At 41.0% G+C, this 18,630-nt stretch overlaps 1 protein-coding gene across 1 annotated transcript in view; it reads right to left on the bottom strand.

Annotated features, from left to right (window-relative positions):
* The window catches only part of NIPAL2 (NIPA-like domain containing 2), a 129,806-nt gene that overhangs the window by 37,933 nt on the left and 73,243 nt on the right, over positions 1-18,630 (bottom strand). The window contains exon 5 of the mRNA XM_006859189.1: positions 2,796-2,917. Within this exon, the coding sequence (XP_006859251.1) occupies positions 2,796-2,917 (122 nt within the window). The remainder of the gene's footprint in view (positions 1-2,795; positions 2,918-18,630) is intronic.

The following is an 18,630-nucleotide window of genomic DNA, read 5'->3' as shown; positions in this document are numbered from 1 at the left end:
GGGTCAAGGTGTGGGTTAAGGAAGGTAGGGAGCTTTCCTGGCAGAGTGAACATAGAGACACAATGGCACTGAGTTGTGTGGCTGGAGGTGGTGTCTAACTGATTGGATTTGTTTCTAGGAGGTTACTCTCACAGTGCTAATGTTGGGCTGCAGGGGACAGACTCATTAAGGGGCTTGTCCAAGCAAGACATGAGGGAGAACTAACAAATCCTGGTGCTCACACCCTGTTTATACCCTATGCAATGGCAAAAGGAATGTAGAAAGGGGGTCAGGTTCAAGAGATTTTAAAAAGTCCAACAGTATGTGGGAGGTGGGGATCAGGGTGTGGGAGAAGTCATGTTATGTGGCTCAGGTTTCCAGTTTGGGAAGTGGACAGAGGAGGAAGTTAGAGGGGGAAGACATTGAGCTCAGTTTTTGATATGCTAAGTCTGAGGAACCCATGGGACATCCACGCAGGCCTGAGAATAAGTGGACAGATGGGAACGTAGATCTGGAGCTCATGAGAGGCTGGGCAGAGGCTGCAGGGGAGGATTTGAAAGTCATTTGAAAGGATGATGCTGGGGTGGGAATGAGGTCACTCTAGAAGACTCTGGAAGAGAATGCAACATGAGGAGGTAAGGGGAGTTGGCAGAGAAGGAGGAAGTGCCCACCAGAGCCTGGGGTGGACAAATCAGAGAGGAAGAGAGGAAACAGAATGAGGAGGATACCCGAAAAACCAGGAGAGGCTCAAGGAGAAGAGGATACACCATGGGGTAAACGCTGTACAATGTTCAGGAGAAACCAGGACCCAAATCAAGTAATTTCATTTGGTAGTTAGTGGAGAAGGACCTACTAGACTGTAATGTATAAGTGAATGGGAGTTGAGACAGTGGAGGGGGCCAGCAAAAGGAGACTCCAAATTCCAAACTCCAAACTCACTGCCATCGAGTTGATTCCAGCTCATAGAAAATCTGTATAGAGTTTCCGAGACTGTAGATCTTTACGGGAACAAAAAACCTCATCTTTCTCCCACAGAGCAGATGGTGGGCTTGAACCTCTGACCTTGAGGTTAGCAGTCAAGTGCTTATCCTAGAGCACCACACTAGGACTACTTAAGAGTAGACTGTTGTTGTTGTTAAGTGTTGTTGAGTTGGTTCCAACCTATAGTGACCTTGTATAGAGTTTCTGAGGAATAGATGGTGAGCTTGAACTGCCAACCTTGTAGTACAAACCGACTTTGCAGTCCAGTGCATTAACCCGCAGTACCAGGCCAGGACGCCTAACAGCAGACTATTCATATTTAAATACATTCTTGGTGGCAAGTGGAAGAATGGAAATAAGACATCTTATTACTAAAGGGTACGTGGTACAGGAAGATTTTTCTTTTAAAACAGAAGAATCTAATTGTATTTGTGGGGTTAGAGGAAGGAGTAAAGAGAGAGACTATGAGAGAAAAAACTATAAAGATCTGTGATCCAGTGGCCAGGATTTTTTCAGCGAGAGTAAGACCTGTAGAATTCTGTCACATGGACAGAATTCACATGCCAGACAGTAACGCAATACAGCACCGTGCCTGCTGTAATATCTAGAGCAAAGTTTACAACTAACATGTCTCTGCAAATATCAAATGTCACACTTATAAATAATAGGTGTATGAAATGAAAGAGGTTCATATTCTTTTGCCTGCTTTAATGGCACGGGATTGGACAAGATACCTTTTTGAAGTAATTTCTAATCCTATTAAAAATGTATGGCTCCATGTATTTTGATACTTTTTATGGAATTCATAACTCCTTTATCATTATGGTTCTTGGTGAAATGCTCAGTGGACTTTCCCCAGTTTTCTTAACTATCTGCTTTTCCTTGCTGTTGTTGTGAAGTGCTGTCAAGTTGGTTTCGATTCATGGTGACTCTGTAAAGGGTTTCTGAGATTGTACATCTTGGCAGGAGCAGAAAGCCTCATCTTTCTCCCATGGAGTGGTTGGTGGACTTGAACCACCAATCTTGTGGTTTGCAGTCCATTGTATGCTCCCTTCTGCTCTTCCTAGAATATCCTTATTTTCCAATCTAAACTGAATTCTGCAGCAAGTTCCATATCAGTCATGGTGCTCACACCCTATTTATACACACCAGATAAAACCACTTGTTGTTAAGTGCCATCGAGCTGGTTCTGAACCATAGCGACCCTAGGGTTTCCAAGGAGCGGCTGGTGAGCTTGAACCGCCGACCTTGCAGTTCAAACAGCTTTTCAGTGTGGCGCATTAACCCACAGCGTCACACCAGGACTCCTGATAAAGCCACTAGATTACATGAAATACCCAAGTTGAGGCTTCACATTTTTAGATCAACTCATCTTACTCGTTCGTTCTTTGGCTCCCTCTCAGTAGTATTCTACTGCTTGCTACCTGCTCCTCCCCAGACAATCTGTTGTGTTGGTACTAGTGAATACTTTGGTTTTTCAAAAAAGAAAATCGACCTTGAGTAAAATTCAGTGAAGTAAAATGTGTTTTCAAGTACTGTCTCTTGACTTTGGAAAATAATCAATAAATCTTTTAACTTCAAGTTGTCCTAAAACATGTGGTTCTGGGGTTTACCTGAGTCAACGGTATAGAAACTGTTCCAATGACAGGTCACCCTGAGAAACTGGGAGACTTCTACAACTCAGTGTGTGAAATCCCTTAGGTATTTGTCAAATTTAAATTCTAGTAAGATATTAGTGCTGAGATGAAGGGGTTAGAAAAATTCTCTAGCATCGGCATGTACCAGTGGCCTGGATAATATAGCTTCAAAAGTAGTAAAATACTTAAAATTCTTACCACATAGATGAGGAACTTCCAGCCAACAAAGTAATACTGTATTGTTCTTGCTGAGATAGGCTGAGTTACATTTGGAGCAAAATTCACCAATAAATATGTTCCTGCAAATGCCAGTGTCATACCTTTAAATACAATGGAAAAGATAAAACCCAATTAAAAAGGAACTTAACCTTTTTTGAGGCTAACATTATCTATAGATAGAGCATTACTTGACAAAAGTGCCAAGTGGACAGTCCCTTTGTATGACAATACAACTCATCAAGCTATCCCTAGGGTGCACCCGCACTGACCAGATAGCATTTGCTTTAGTGGGAGATGAGGGATAGGAGATAGAAGGGATAGGACATAATTGTATGAATTCTGTTTTTTCTCTTTTGTTCTCCATGAAACCTGATCCCTCAGGGATGCTTCCCTAAAATAAAGAAGATCAGAACTTGTGCCTGTGGAGAGGTAAAAATACATCCAATTGGCTGTTTGTTCCAGAACCATGGGAGCCACTAAGTGGATGGTAGCCACGGGTGCCCTGGTCATCGACATTGCAGACATCAAGAATGATCTTACACATACTTGGAGACTTTAGACATAATTGGGTGGTTTTACACTTTGAAACTCTGATAAATGAGCCACTTGTTGTTGTTGTTAAATGCCGTAGAGTTGGTTCCAACCCATAGTGATCCTGGTGAGGAGAGGCTGGTGAGCTTGAACCACTGACTTTGTGGTTCAAACTGACTTTGCAGTCCAGCACATTAGCCCATAGCACCATACCAGGACTCCAGATCAATGAGCCCCTTAGTCAACGCCATTTATTGGCAACTCATAGGATAAAACACTGAATCACAAGGTCGGTCTGAACTGAAAGTTTGGCAGGTCAAACTCACCAGTCGCTCCTCAGAAACCCTATACAGCATCCTTATGAGTTAGTATCAACTGAAGGACACTTAACAACAACAATAACAACCATTAACAGTACAGCTAGAAAGCACCTTAGAAGCCAGGATGATGAGACTCTGTACTTCGGGCATATTATCAGGAGGGACCAGTCCTTGCTTGGTAAAGTAGAGGGTCAGTGAAAGAGACCCCCAATGAGATGGCTTGGCACAGTGGCAGCAGCAATGGACGCAAGTGTAACAATACCTTTGAGGATGGCACAGGGCTAAGCAGTGTTTCATTCTGTAGTGCACAGGGTTGCTATGAGCCAGAGAGGACTCTATGGCACTTAACAACAACAACCATTAGCAGAAATAATGAAGGTAAACACTGATTTTGCTGTAGGATTTCTTTTTACCCAATCTAGAACTCCAGGGTTACTTTAGTAAAAACCACATTATAGCCAATGTAAGGAATGTACCACTGTGTAAGTGTAAGTGAGGAGTGGTAAGAACACATTTACATAACACTGAAAACTGCTTCTTCTTGTTGTGAAGCCCCATTGTAGGGTTTTCAAGGAGAAGCTAGTGGGTTTGAGCACTAGCTAGCAGTCCAGTGCTTATCCTAAGGCATGACCCCAGGACTCCTAAAAATTAGCACCCATCCCTCCCAAGAAAACATAACCAAAAAAGCTGACATATGTAGCATTTTTCAGATTGTTGTTGTTTAGAGCCCTTGAGTCAGTTCAGACCCATAGAGACCCTATACAGGGTTTCCGAGGAGCGACTGGTGAGCTTGAACCACCGACCTTGCAGTTCAAACAGATAGCACACTTGAAAACGTAATTCAACTTGCTTCATCACTGAGGTCGGCATTGTTGTGTCAATAATTTGCAACCAGCATGAACTCCAAACTAAACAAGTTCACAATTTGAAGGCACCAGTCTCCCACTCTTCTAAATGGAGTGATTTAGACTTTTGAGCTGTAGTTTCTAAGAATACACAACATTTGAATTTTCACACCAGCTAGATGTCCCTCAAGTAAATGAGAAGCTGTGAGTGTGTTCCTTCTAGTATAACAATTTATTCTATAATGCTTTGTGAAGGCAGAAATTATGTACATAAAATAGAAATTATACACATAAATTTAAAAACTTTAAAAAATGGCTATATATAAAAGCTATTTATAATGAGAACTTTTATAATGAAAAACGGTATCAATTATTAAGCATTGTAAGACAAGCAAAATAATACTATATGAAAGAACTTGGAAGAAAATGCTGTTCAGCCAGGTTTCTTGGGGGAAAAAACAGATCTTGTAGAATTCAAAATCAGGTTCTTAGCAGCAAGGGATTTTAAATAAAACATTCTAAACGTGGCCTGAAAAAGGTAGCATAAACACACCGAATATACTTTAAAAGGAGTCCTGGTGTAGTGCTGTGAGTTAATGTGCCAGACTGCAAAGCCGTTGGAACTGCAAGGTTGGTGGTTCAAGCTCACCAGTCGCTCCTTGGAAACACAATACAGGGTCTCTATGGGTCGCAATTAACTCGAAGGCACTTAACAACAACAACATACATTAAATACTCTCAGAGATTTCCAATAATGAGTAAAAAGTTAAGTCTTCCTTATGAGGAGAAAAAGCTGCATACATCCGTTAAAAATCAGAACATGGAATGTATGAAATATGAATCTAGGAAAATTAGAAATTGTCAAAAATGACATGGAACACATAAAGATCTATATCCTAGGCATTGTTGTTGTTGTTGTGTGCTGTGGAGTTGGTTCCGACTCATAGTGACCCTGTACAGGGTTTCCGAAGCTGTAAATCTTTACGGAGCAGAAAGCCTCATCTTTCTCCTGTGGAACAGCTGGTAGTTTCAAACTGCTGACCCTGAGGTTAGCAGCCCGATTTGTAACCACAACGCTACCAGAACTCCTTTATCCTAGGCATTAGTAAACTGAAATGGACTGGTATTGGTCATTTTGGATTAATTGCATGGTTTTCTATGCCAGAAATGACAAATTTAAGAGAAATAGCAATGCATTCATATTCAAAAAGAGGATTATAAGGTCTATTTGAAGTACAATGTTGTCTGTGATAGGATAATATCCATATGCCTACCTGGTGTGGTGCTGCAGGTTAATGCACTGGACCTCAAGGTCAGTTTGAACTGCAAGACCTGTAAAAGGTAAAAGGGCAAGACAAGAAAGAAGGAAAAGTACAAAATGGATGTCAGAAGAGACTCTGAAACTTGCTCTCCAGCAGAGATGCTAAAGTGAATGGAAGCAATGAGGAAGTAAAAGAGCTGAACAAAAAATTTCAAAGGGTAGCCCAAGAAGACAAAGTCAAATATTATAATGAAATGTAAAAGACTTGGAGTTTTCTAAAAAACCAAAAGGGAAGAACAAGCTCAGGATTTCTCAAGGTGAAATAAGTAAAGAAAAAATTCAAGCTTTGACTTGAAATACTGAAATTCTATGGATTATATATTGAATGATGCAGAAAGCATCAAAAGGAGATGAAAGGAATACCAGAGCCACCATACAAAAAGGAAATGGTTGATGTTCACCCATTTCAAGAGGCATCATATGATCAAGAGCCAACGATACTGAAGGAAGACGTCCACAGTGCACTGAAGGCACTGGCAAAGAACAAGGCTCTGGGAATTGATGGAACACAAATTGAAATATTTCAATAAACTGATGCAGCCCTGGAGGCATTCATTCATCTATGCCAAGAAATTTGGAAACAGGTACCTGACAAACTGATTGGAACAGAGCAATGTTTATGCCCATTTCAAAGAGAAGTGAATTAATGGAATGTGGAAATCATCGGACAATATCATTATTATCAGATGCAAGAAAAGTTTTTCTAAAGATAATTAAAAACGGTTGCAACAGTACATTGACAGGGGGCTGCTAGAGGTTTAAGTCAGATTCAGACGAGGACGTGGACCCAGGGATATCATTGATGACGTCATACGGATCTTGGCTGAAAGCAGAGAATATCAGAAAGATATTTAGCTTTATTAACTATGTAAAGTCTTTTGACAGTGTGGATCATGACAAGCTATGGACAACATTGTGCAGAATGAGCATTCTGGAACACTTAATTGTGCTCATGAGGACCCTGTACATAGACCAAGATGCAGTCATTCGAACAGAAGAAGGGGACACTGGGTATTTTAAAATCATGAAAGTTGTGTACCAGGGTTGTATTCTTTCACCATAGTTTTTCAATCTGTATGCTGAGCAAATAATCTGAGAAGCTGGATTATATGAAGAAAAACATGATGTCAGGATTGGCGAAAACTTATTAAAAACCTGTGATGTGCAGATGTTGCCACCTTGCTTGGTGAAAGTGAAGAGGACTTAAAACACTGATGAAGATAAAACACCACAGCTTTTAGTATGGGTTGTACCTCAAAGTAAAGAAAACAAAAATCTTCACCACTGGACCAATAAATAATATGATAAATGGAGAAAAGATTGAAGTTGTCAATGACTGCATTTTGCTTGGATCCACAATCAACTCTTATGGAAGCAGCAGTCGAGAAATCAAACAATATATTGCATTAGGCAACTCTGCTGCACAAAACCTCTCTAAAGTGTTCAAGAGCAAAGATATCAGTTTGAAGCCCAAGGTGCACCTTACCCATGCCATGGTACTTCCATAACCTCATATGCATGTGAAAGTTGGACGATAAATAAGGTAGACTGTAGAAGAATTGATATATTTGAGTTATGGTGTTGGAGAAGAATATTAAAATTACCATGGACTCTCAGATGAACAAACAAATCTCTGTTGGAAGAAGTACAGTCAGAATGCTCCTTAGAAGACAGGATGGCCAGACTTGGTCTCTCATACTTGGAACATATCATCAGGCGGGACTGTACCTGGAGAAGTACATCATGCCTGGTAAAGTGGAGGGTCAGTGGAAAAGAGGAAGACCCCAACAAAATGTATTTGCACAGTTGCAGCAGCAGTGGTCTCAAATGTAACAGTGATAGTGAGGTTGGCACCATTGGGCGGTGTTTCGTTGTATTGTGCATTGTCGGGGACCTGCCTCGACACGGGAGTTTGGTTCACGAGGTGGGGATACCTGGCGGCGATAGGGATAGCACAAGAGAAGACAAAGAGACACAACAAGAGAGACAAAGAGACACCCTGAAACCAGAGTGGACGCATTACTGGCGTCCAGCAGATCAGGCGTGTAGCACACTCTCCAGTCTGTAAAGCACAGCCTACAAGCTGTAATGCACCCCTGGGCCGGCCTGTGCCTCCGTTTTATTTAGGGGAGGAGCTTCACACCAAGCTGGGAGGGACCAAGACAAGGTACAGCTAGCATATGTAATTCTCCCGACATTCAGGCTTCGTACTTTGCTGGTTCGAATCTCACGACCGCAACTTGGTTTCTCAGGCTCAATTAACATATCTATAGCACCTGAGCTCAGTTGGAGGAAGGTGAGAAGGAAGGTCAAAAGGCTTGGGAGGAGTCCCGCTGTGTTGGCTTCCTGAGCCAGGTTTGCAGGAAGACCCGAGACTCCCAGGTGAATGGGCTGCACATGGGAGAGGTTTAGGGAGGATGTCCTTTTGTCTATAGAACAAAGAACCGGGAAGTAGCAAAGCTATTTTTAGTCAATCCTTTGGAGAAAAGCTTAACCTTTGAAACCTTTACAGTCTTGGTTTAAGGAAAATATTACATTTATCTGTGTATATCAGGGCTCATGTATGGAATTAGTAATAAATGTAACTGGACACTAAGATGGAAAACAATTTGCCATGACTGCCAGGTGGCTAGAGTCTGTTCCTCAGAGCCTGCGGCCTGTATGGTCTGCAACACTTGGGCCCACAGGGCCTCGAACTTCTGACCGGGTCTGCACGGTCTGCAACAGTGCATAAGGTCACTACGTGTCGGAACCAACTCTATGGCATCCAACATACCTTATGGCTCACTTTTTCCCTCCCCAAAGTTAACTACCACCACTAATTCTTGGGGTTTTCCTTTCAGAGAAGTTTTATGTATGCATGCGTGAGTTCCTCAACTATGTAAGTCTTGGTTTCCAAGATCTACTCACAGAATCCTTTCTCAATGGACATCTTTGTCCCAGACTACCCTTTTCTCTGTTTTGAAAGAAGTGAAGCCAGAATGCTCCTTAGGAGTGAGGATTTTAAGACTTTGTCTCTCATTCTTGGACATGTTATCAGGAGGGACCAGTCCCTGGAAAAGCGCATGGCTTGGGAAAGTGGAGGGTCAGTGAAAAAGAAGAAGCCCTCAAAGAGGTGGACTGACACAGTGGCAGCAACAATGGGCTCAAGCATAACAATAATTGTGAGGATGATGCAGCACTGGGCAGTGTTCTGTTCTGTTGTGCATAGTGTCGCTATGAGTTGGAACCTACTTGATAGCACCTAACAACAGCAACAAGCCTTTCCTCTAAAAGCTAACACCTGAGATCTCTGACCTTGTCTCTAGTTCCTTGGTTAGATGATGATCAGTTTAACTGCCTATTTTCTGGCTTTTAGAATCTGCTTTGACTAACATCTGGTAACCTAAAGATTTTTTTTTTTTAAGTAGTCAACTAACTCCAACAAAGAAAGACTGCTGTCAGATTCTCTTCATTTCTGCAGTATCTTTCCTGATCAAAAAGATTTAGCTCTTGCTTTTGTGGGATACCTATAGTCAAAGAATAAATTGGATTGCTTAAATACAAAACCATTTGGGATGTGGTGCTGTAGGATAAACACTGGATGGAAATGTCACTTTGAACTAAGAGGTCAGTGGTTCAAAGTCACCAGCTGCTCCTCGGAAACCCTCTACAGGGTCACTATGAGTCAGAACTGACTCAACGGCTCTTAACAACAATGACAACCAATTTGTTCAACCTCTGCAGATTCCTCAGGCTTATGGCAGCTAAACCTTGGAGGTGCCCTGGTTTGGATAATCTCAATAATGTAGTCAATCAGAATATTTCTGGACCTAACAAGGAGCTCTGGTAGTGTAGTGGTTACTAATCGGGCTGTGAACCACAAGGTCAGCAGTTCGAAACTACCAGCTGTTCCACGGGAGAAAGATGAGGCTTTCTGCTCCTGTAAAGATTTACAGCCTCGGAAACCCTGTACAGGGTCACTATGAGTAGGAACCGACTCCATGGCACATAACAATAACAACAACCATGAAAGTTTTCCATACTTGTGACAACTCTCACACCAAAGTGGTCAGTCTATCTTCAACTGGAAGTAATGGTTGGTTGGACTAACTATGTATTCCCAATACTGGCCCCAAACCAAGCTGATGTCTGGTGTGTGAGAAGTAAGGAGACAGTCTTCATTTTACTGCTAATTTATAGGTGACTTGAAGCAATCAAGTCACTGGTTCCCACAGAGTGCCGATGAGCGGACTGCCATTTTTATTTTGAAGATGAAACCATCTGTAGCAAGGTCAACGAGGCGCTCACAGACCACTGGGCCCAGTACTCTCGGTGACTAAAGGAGAAGAGAGCAGAAAATGCTATGCTTTAGGTTGATGGAAGGGGAGGGAAATCTGGTACTTTTTAAAAGGAAAAAAACCATTAAAATAATTTGTAATTATTACTCCACTAAGAATCAGAGCACAGTTCAAAATCTGTCATTGAGCTAATAATAGTTGGCGGTTCCTTTCAGACAAGTTTTTGTGAAGTAAATTTTCGAGGCTTGTGGTGAAAAGCTTCCCAGCCACGGAGCGACATTTGGCAATAAATTTGTTCAGCTTGTTTCCACATGGCCTGAAAATCTTCATTTGTTCCATCATGAAAAACAAACTTTCATTTGCTTAAAGCAGGGAAAAATAAATGATTTTCCTTTGCACATTCTGACAATTTAATTTTTAGCATGCTCATATGTTAACCTTTAAAAAAACACCACTGACTACTCTTTTCCCTGTTTGATTTTGGTCCCTGTAAAGAAAAAATGCATTTTTAGCTTTGAACAGAAAAAGCCAAATTCTCTCAACAGACCAAAAGACCCAAGGAAAATACATGTGATTTAACACATACTGAATGAACGTGGGTGAAAGTTTCCCCCTGGACTTCTCTAAGCATGGAGTAGGTCATTCCATGTCTGATGATGATAGTGTTATGCTAGTATTATTACTCATTCAAGCCACATAAGAATGGCATAGTTGACTAAATCCTCTTTCATTCCTATGACAATGAAGTTAAGAACTGATAATTTAAAGCTACTGAATGAAACAAATGTGACTTACCAGTTGAATGTTGTTGTTAAGTGCCATCAGGTCAGTTCTGACTCAGCAACCTTGTATAGAGTTTCAGAGGACTGGCTAGTGGATATCGGTTCTATGTTGTTGTTAGTGCTGTTGAGTTCGTTCTAACTCATAGCGACCCTGTACAGGTATCCAAGGAGTGGCTGGCTCGTGGGTTTGAATTGCCTGCCTTGTGCCTAGCAGTCTAGTGCTTATCTTACAGTGCCACACCCAGATTCTATCAGTTACACAGTTCCATTTCAAAAAGCAATATGTTGTGAAGGCTTTGTAAGCCCAACCAGAGGCCATAGAAAATGCCACCTAGATTACTTAAAGTTCACAGAAACATCCTAACCAAGGTGTACTCTGATTAACAACTAGAGTTAATTTCTAACATTTGTTGTTGTTGTTAAGTGCCGTCGAGTCAGTTCCGACCCATAGTGACCCTGTACAGGGTTTCCGAGGGTGTAAATCTTTACGGGAGTAGAAAGCCTCATCTTTCTCCCGCGGAACCGCTGGTAGTTTCGAACCGCTGACCTTAAGGTTCGCAGCCCGAGTCATAACCACTACACTACCAGAGCTCCTAATTTCTAACATTACTGAGCACTTATTATGTGATCGACCCTACTCTAAAAGTTTACATAACAAATTCATTTAATCCTGTGAGGTTAGTAATATCTTCATTTTCAAGAGGAAAATAATTGAGGCTTTAAAATGAAGGAACATGGCTAAGGCCACACATCTGACACTAGAGAATCCCCTCAACCTTTCTATTACAACACGACACCACTGTCATCTAGTTAATTCCGACTCACAGCGACTGTACAGCACAGAGCAGAATTGCTCTATAGTGTTTCAGAGGCTCTGCCTCATTTGTCTCCCGCAGAGCAGTCATCTTACCTTTCTGTAAGAAGTCCAATGCTTAACCACTATGCCAGGACTCCTTTATGACACCATGCCAGGTTGCTTTTGTTAGGATCCGGGGCCACCACTTACTAGTTAGATCACCTTAGGCAAGTTATTGACCTTGTCTAAGTTTCAGATTCTCCTACACATAAATGAGACTCTCTGTGTAAAAACTGCCTGACGTGAGTAAAGGTTTAATAAAAGTTGTTGTTGTTGTTAAGTGTGGTCGAGTTGAGTTGATTCCGACTCATAGCAACCCTGCATAGGGTTTCTGAGGAGTGGCTGGTGAGTTTGAACCACCCACCTTGTGGTTCAAACAATCTTGAAGTCTAGTGCTTACCCTAGCTGCTAATAAAATATGAAAAATTATCAAAGAATCCTAAAGAATAAATTTTTTTGAAATAATCTCTCTGAACTCAGTCTTCAGCTTCATGAAGAGGGAAAAAGGCAAGAACATAGTGACAATTTTTTTCAACCAAATCTTTTATAGAAAATATGTGTGTGTTTCATATCACTTGTTTACACTTTTGTTGTCACTTCTGTATAATGAAGTACTAACTCTACTCAAGAGCGGCCCTTGCTTCAGCTACTGGGAGGTACCTTTTAACTCTTGGGATTTACTGAGGATAGGATTGTCTTTGTTATTCATGGTGGACACCATTGACAATATCTGGTAGTCTAGGCTAACGAGTTGAACACCCATAGTCTTAGAAGCGGTCCCCACCTGAAAGACCAACTATGTGATTAGAGAGCTGGGACTTTCAGTCGAGTGATAGCAGTATAATCTCTACAATTAACCTAACCTCTAGAGAGCTTGTCCAAATCCTATAGTTGTTGTTGGTGTTAAGCACCATGGAGTGGGTTCTGACTCATAGCGATCCTGTATAGGGTTTCCGAGGAGCGGCTGATGAGTTTGAAGCACCAACCTTGTAGTCCAGTGCATTAATCCGCAGCGCCTAGTGACCCTTTATATAGTTTCTGAATTGAGCCATGGTGTGGCACTGTAGGATAAGCAGTAGTCTGCTAATCACAAGGTCTATGGTTCAAATTCACCCGCTGTCCCTGGAAAACCCTATATGGGCTCGCTATGAATTGGAACCAATGCCAGTACTGAACAAAAAAAAAAAACAGACAGAGTTGCTATAAGTCAGAAACCCACCGGAGAGCACACAAAAACAAAAGAGGGTTTCTGAGGCTGTAAATCTTTATAGGAGCAGAAAGCCTCATTTTTCTTCTGTGGAGTGGCTGGTGGGTGTGAACTGCGAACCTTGTGGTTAGCAGTCCAGTGCTTATCCTACAGCACTCCAGGGCCTTTTGGAGAGGTAAGAAGACTGGAAATTGTTTAACCCTTGGATGATGGTTCAATTAGTCATGTTTACATAATGAAACCTTAATATAAACACTTGGCCCTGAAACTTAAATGAGCTTCTCTGACTGTTAATAATCCCTGAGTATTACTGTTGGAACTGAAGAAAAAATTCAAGCCTCAACTTTTGTTATTGAAGGATTCTCTGGGCAAATTACTGAATGATGCAGAAACCATCAAAAGAAGATGGAAGGAATACAGTGACTGTACCAAAAGGAAACGATTGATGTTCAACCGTTTCAAGAGGTACCATATGAACAAGAGCCAATGATACTGAAGGAGGAAGTCCAAGGTGCATTGAAGGAACTGGCAAAGAACAAGGCTCCAAGAATTGATGGAATAAAAATTGAAATCTTTCAAGAAAGTGAGGCGGCACTGGAGGCACTCACTCATCTCTGCCAAGAAATTTGGAAGATATCTATCTGGCCAACTGATTGGAAGAGATCCATATTTGTGTCCATTCCAAAGAGAGGTGACCCAACGGAATGTGGAAATCATTGGACAATCTCTCTGATATTCCATGCGAGTAAAGTTTTACTAAAGGTAATACAGAAACGGCTACAAGCATGCATTGACAGAGAACTTCCAGAAGTTCAAGCTGGATTTAGAAGAGGCCGTGGAACGACAGATAACATTGCTGATGTCTGATGGATCTTGGCTGAAAGCAGATAATATCAGAATGATGTTTACTTGTGCTTTACTGACTATGCAAAGGCTTTTGATTGTGTGGATCATTACAAGCTATGGACAACATTGTGAAGTATGAGTACTCCAGAACACTTAATTGTGCTCATGAGGAATCTGTACATGGACCAAGAGGCAGTTGTTCAAACAGAACATGGGAACACTGAATGGTTTAAAAAAATAAGAAAGGTGTGTGACAGGGTTGTATTCTTTCACCATATTTATTCAACCTGTATGCTGAGCAAATAATATGAGAAGCTTGGTTATATGAAGATAAATGTGGTATCAGGATTGGAGGAAGACGCATTAACAATCTGTGATATGCAGATGATACAACCTTGCTTGCTGAAAGTGAAGTGGACTTAAAATATTTATTGATGAAGATCAAAGAGCACAGCCTTCGGTATGGATTGCATCTCAATGTAAAGAAAACAAAAATCCTCACCACTGGACCAATAAACACCATTCTTATCAACGGAAAAAAGATTGAAGTTGTCAAGGACTTTATTCTTGGATCAACTATCAAGACTCATGGAAGCAGCAGTCAGGAAATCAAACGATGTATTGCGTTAGGCAAATCTGCTGCACAAGACCTTTTTAAAGTGTAGAAGAGCAAAGACGTCAGCTTGAGGACTACGGTACGGCTGAACCAATCCATGGTATTTTCAATAACCTCATATGCATGTGAAAGCTGGACAATTAATAAGAAAGACCGTAGAAGAATTGATGCATTTGAGTTATGGTGTTGGAGGAGAATATTGCAAGTGCCAACATGAATTGGAAAAAGAACCAACAGATCTGTGTTGGAAGAAGTGCATCCAGAGTGCTCCTTAGAGTCCAGGATGGCCAAACTTCACCTCTCATACTTCAGACATATTGTCAGGAGGGACCAGTTGCTGGAGAGGGATGTCATGTTTGGTAAGGTGAAGGGTCCGAGAAAAAGAGGAAGATCCCCAGAGATGGATTAACAAAGTGGCAGAATCAATGGGCTCAAATGTGGTAACAATTGTGAGATTGGCCCAGGACCGGACAGTGTTTCGTTCTATTGTACATATAGGGTCACTATGAGTCGGTACTAATTCGATGGCACCTAACAACAACAACAACATTGTTGTTGGATGTTGTTGGGTGCCACAAAGTTGGTTCTGACTAATAGCAAATGATAAAACAAAATACTTCCTGGTCCTGCACCATCCTCACAATTGTTGCTATATTTGAGTCTAGTGTTGCAGTCACTGTTCCAACCCATCTCATTGAGAGTTTTCCTTGTTTTGGCTGACCCTCTACATTACCAAGCATGATGTCCTTCTCTAGGGGTTGGTTCTTCCTAACAACATATCCAAAGTATGAGAGATGAAGTCTGGCCACCTGCAATACTGGGAGGGTAACATGTCCATGAAAAAAACAGAGGCATTGCTTTTGGAACTCTTCTATACCTCACCCTTTGTATGTTTCTATTTGGCAGGTTCTGATTTGTATCCTTTTGTTATTATTATAATAAGCAAAGGATAGCACTTTCCTGCATTCTTTGGGTTGTTCTAGTGAATTAGTGCACCTGAGGGTGGTTGTGGGAACCCCTGAATCTGTAGTCAGCTGATCTGCAGTGTGGCTGGCCCTGAGGATATATGAACTTGTGGTTGGTGCTTGGAGTGAGTGAGGGCAGTCTTTGGAGGGCTGTGTATTCTGAATGTGCAGTTTGCGAAATCTATTGCAACATTTCAGAAACTAAGGTGATCATCTAAATGATGACAGTTATATTGATAAGACTTTCCAGTGTTCATAGAGCTTTGATTGGAATTATCCAATTTGATCCTCAAAGTAGTCTTATATATTTGTCAAGAAAACTGAGACTCAGAGAAATTGAGTAATACTAGGTTGACCACACAGTGGATAGCAGAAGTTGAATCCATATTTAAATCCATGAAAGTGAGTTTAATTTATATCCTTTAAAGCTGAACAAATTCATTGCTCCATACGATAAACACTGGACTGCGAACCACGAGGTCCACGATTTGAGCCCACTAGTCGCTTCGTGTTAGAAAGATGAGGCTTTCTGCTCCCGCAAAGCCTCGTCAACTCTCTACAGGATCACTATGACTTGGAACTGACTTAACAGCATGTAACAACAACAAAAGTAATGTTTCGTTCATCTTGGATCTTCTATGTATATACATCAAGTCAACTGCATATATTGTGAGCACTATGTCTCTCTTTTCCATAGCTTTGACCATCATTTATTTCTTCCTAATCTTTATAGGGGAATGCTGGTGTTGCTCTGTAGGATAAGAACTGAACTGTTAACTGCAAGATCAGTAGTTCAAACTCACCAGAGGCTCCTTGGAAGTCCTATACAGGGTTGTTATCAGTCAGAACTGACTCGATGGCACTTAATAACAACAATCTTTATAGGCAGCAGCAGTAGTAGTAGTAGGGTTATTAAGTAGACACTTGACTTTTCCCACCATTGTGACACTTCTGCTATTCCCTCTGCAAGCCCTTCTCCAAATTCTTGGATGTTCAAATCCAATTCAGTCTTCAGAACTAATTCAAATACTACCTCTGTTCTAAAAAAATTCTTTGATCTTTTCAGATAAAGCAATCTCTCTTTCCTCTAATAACTGATTCTCAACTGGGGATGATTTTATCCCCCAGGGAACATCTGGCAATATCTGCAGACATTTTTGTTTGTCATAACTGTGGTGGAGGGTTTTACTGGCATTGAGTAGGTAGAGGCCAGGGATATTGCTAAACACCCTACAATCCACAGACAGCCCCTCTCTCCCACACAAAGAGCTGTCGTCTGCTGTTGATTTTCCAAGGCACCTCTGGGTGAATTTGAACTGCCAACCTTTCATTTATCTAGTGTTTAACTATTTCCACCACCCAGAAATGCCCAAGAGAGAGCAGTTGTTGTTGTTAAGTGTTGTCAAATCAGTTCTGACTCACAGCAACCCTGTATAGGGTTTCCCAGCAGCAACTGATGAGTTTGGACCACTGACCTTGTGGTTCAACTGACCTTTCCAAAAATGACAATAGTGCCAAAGTTGAAAAAATCTTGCTCTAAATTTAAGCTTATAAAATTGTGATACATATGATTTCTACTTAAAAAAACTTATTTATGTATAGATTTTACATTTATTACAGACTATAAATTATGTGGAGTCCTGGTGTGGCACTGCAGGATAAGCACTAGACTGTTAACTGCCAGGTTGGTGGTTCAAATTGATCAACTACTCCTCAGAAACTCTATACAGGGGTTGCTAGGAGTCAGAATGGATTTGACAGCACTTAACAACAACATAAATTACATAGGAGCCCTAGTGGTGCTGTGAGTTATACTTTGAGATGATAACCACAAAGTCAGCAGTTCAAACCAAGCAGCCTCTTTGTGGGAGAAAGCTAAATTATAGATACAATGGACTGCCAAAGAACAAACAAATTTATCTTGGATGAAGTACAGCCAAAATCCTCCTTAGAAGCAAGGATGGTGCACAATGATGTTTATTGCAACACTATTCACAGCAAAATGATGGAGACAGCCTAAATGCCTATCAATGGAAGAGTGGCTAAATAAACTTTGGTACACACACTCACACAATGGAATACTATGCAACGTTGAAGATTAATAATAAATCTGAGAGCCTGGAGGACATTATGCTGAGTGAAATTAGTCAATTACAAAAGGACAAGTATTGTATAAGACCACTATTGTAAAAACTCAAGAAAAGGTTTTCATGCTAATAGAAACATTCTTTGATGGTTACCAGGTAGGATGGAAGGGAGAGTAATTCACTGGCTAGAGGGTAGACAGATGTTAACTCTGGTGACAGGGAGGACTATATAATATACAAGAAGAAGGAGGTTGAGAAGAATAATGAAGACAGAGGAAGACAGAGGACGACAGAGGGAGGTATGGTATGCATGGGCTAAAGGAGATAGAGGTAATAGTAATATATATATAACCTTGGAACAACAGTGTTCTGTGTGTAGATACATGGACAGAGACACAGGCTGAATAGGTATGGGAGAAGAGTGATGTATATATATATATATATATACATATATTTATATATCACACAAATATATGAGAGTTTGAAAGAGGATATTTGTACATGGGTAACCAGAGAGGAATCAGGACAATTGTTCTTGCATGGAGGGGATTTCATTTCAAATCACTGAAATGAAACAAAGCATATGATTTGTTGATTGTAAAACTGATGATCTTGCCTGGAAACCTTCACTCAATTCACAACTAAAAAAAAAAAAAAAAAAATCCTCTACTCACAAAAAATTTGTAATTCAATGTAAAAAGATTTTAAATAATTTTACTGTATTCATATGACTTTCAATTGTACATTTAAGTAATTTACAGCTGTATTTATCACATATTATTCTATGATTAAAATTAATAGTAAACATTAAAAAAGAAAAATAAAAAGAAGCAAAGATGGTGAGGCTTTGTTTTACATACTCTGGACATGCTTTCAGGAGGGGCCAGTCCCTGGATATGGGCATCATGCTTGGTAAAGTACAGGGACAGTGAAAAGGGGGAAGACCCTCAATGATTGACACCTCAGCTGCACAACAACATGCTCAAACCTGGCAACAACTGTGAGGATGATGCAGGAGTGGGCAGTGTTTGGTTCTGCTGTGTATAGGATGGTGCAGGAATGGGCAGTGTTTGGGTCTGCTGTGTATAGGATGGTACAGGAGTGGGCAGTGTTTGGGTCTGCTGTGTATAGGATGGTGCAGGAGTGGGCAGTGTTTGG

This window comes from Chrysochloris asiatica, unplaced genomic scaffold, assembly GCF_000296735.1.
Source record: "Chrysochloris asiatica unplaced genomic scaffold, ChrAsi1.0 scaffold00031, whole genome shotgun sequence".
Taxonomy (NCBI): Eukaryota; Metazoa; Chordata; class Mammalia; order Afrosoricida; family Chrysochloridae; genus Chrysochloris; species Chrysochloris asiatica.
This window is presented reverse-complemented; position numbering and strand designations above follow the sequence as displayed.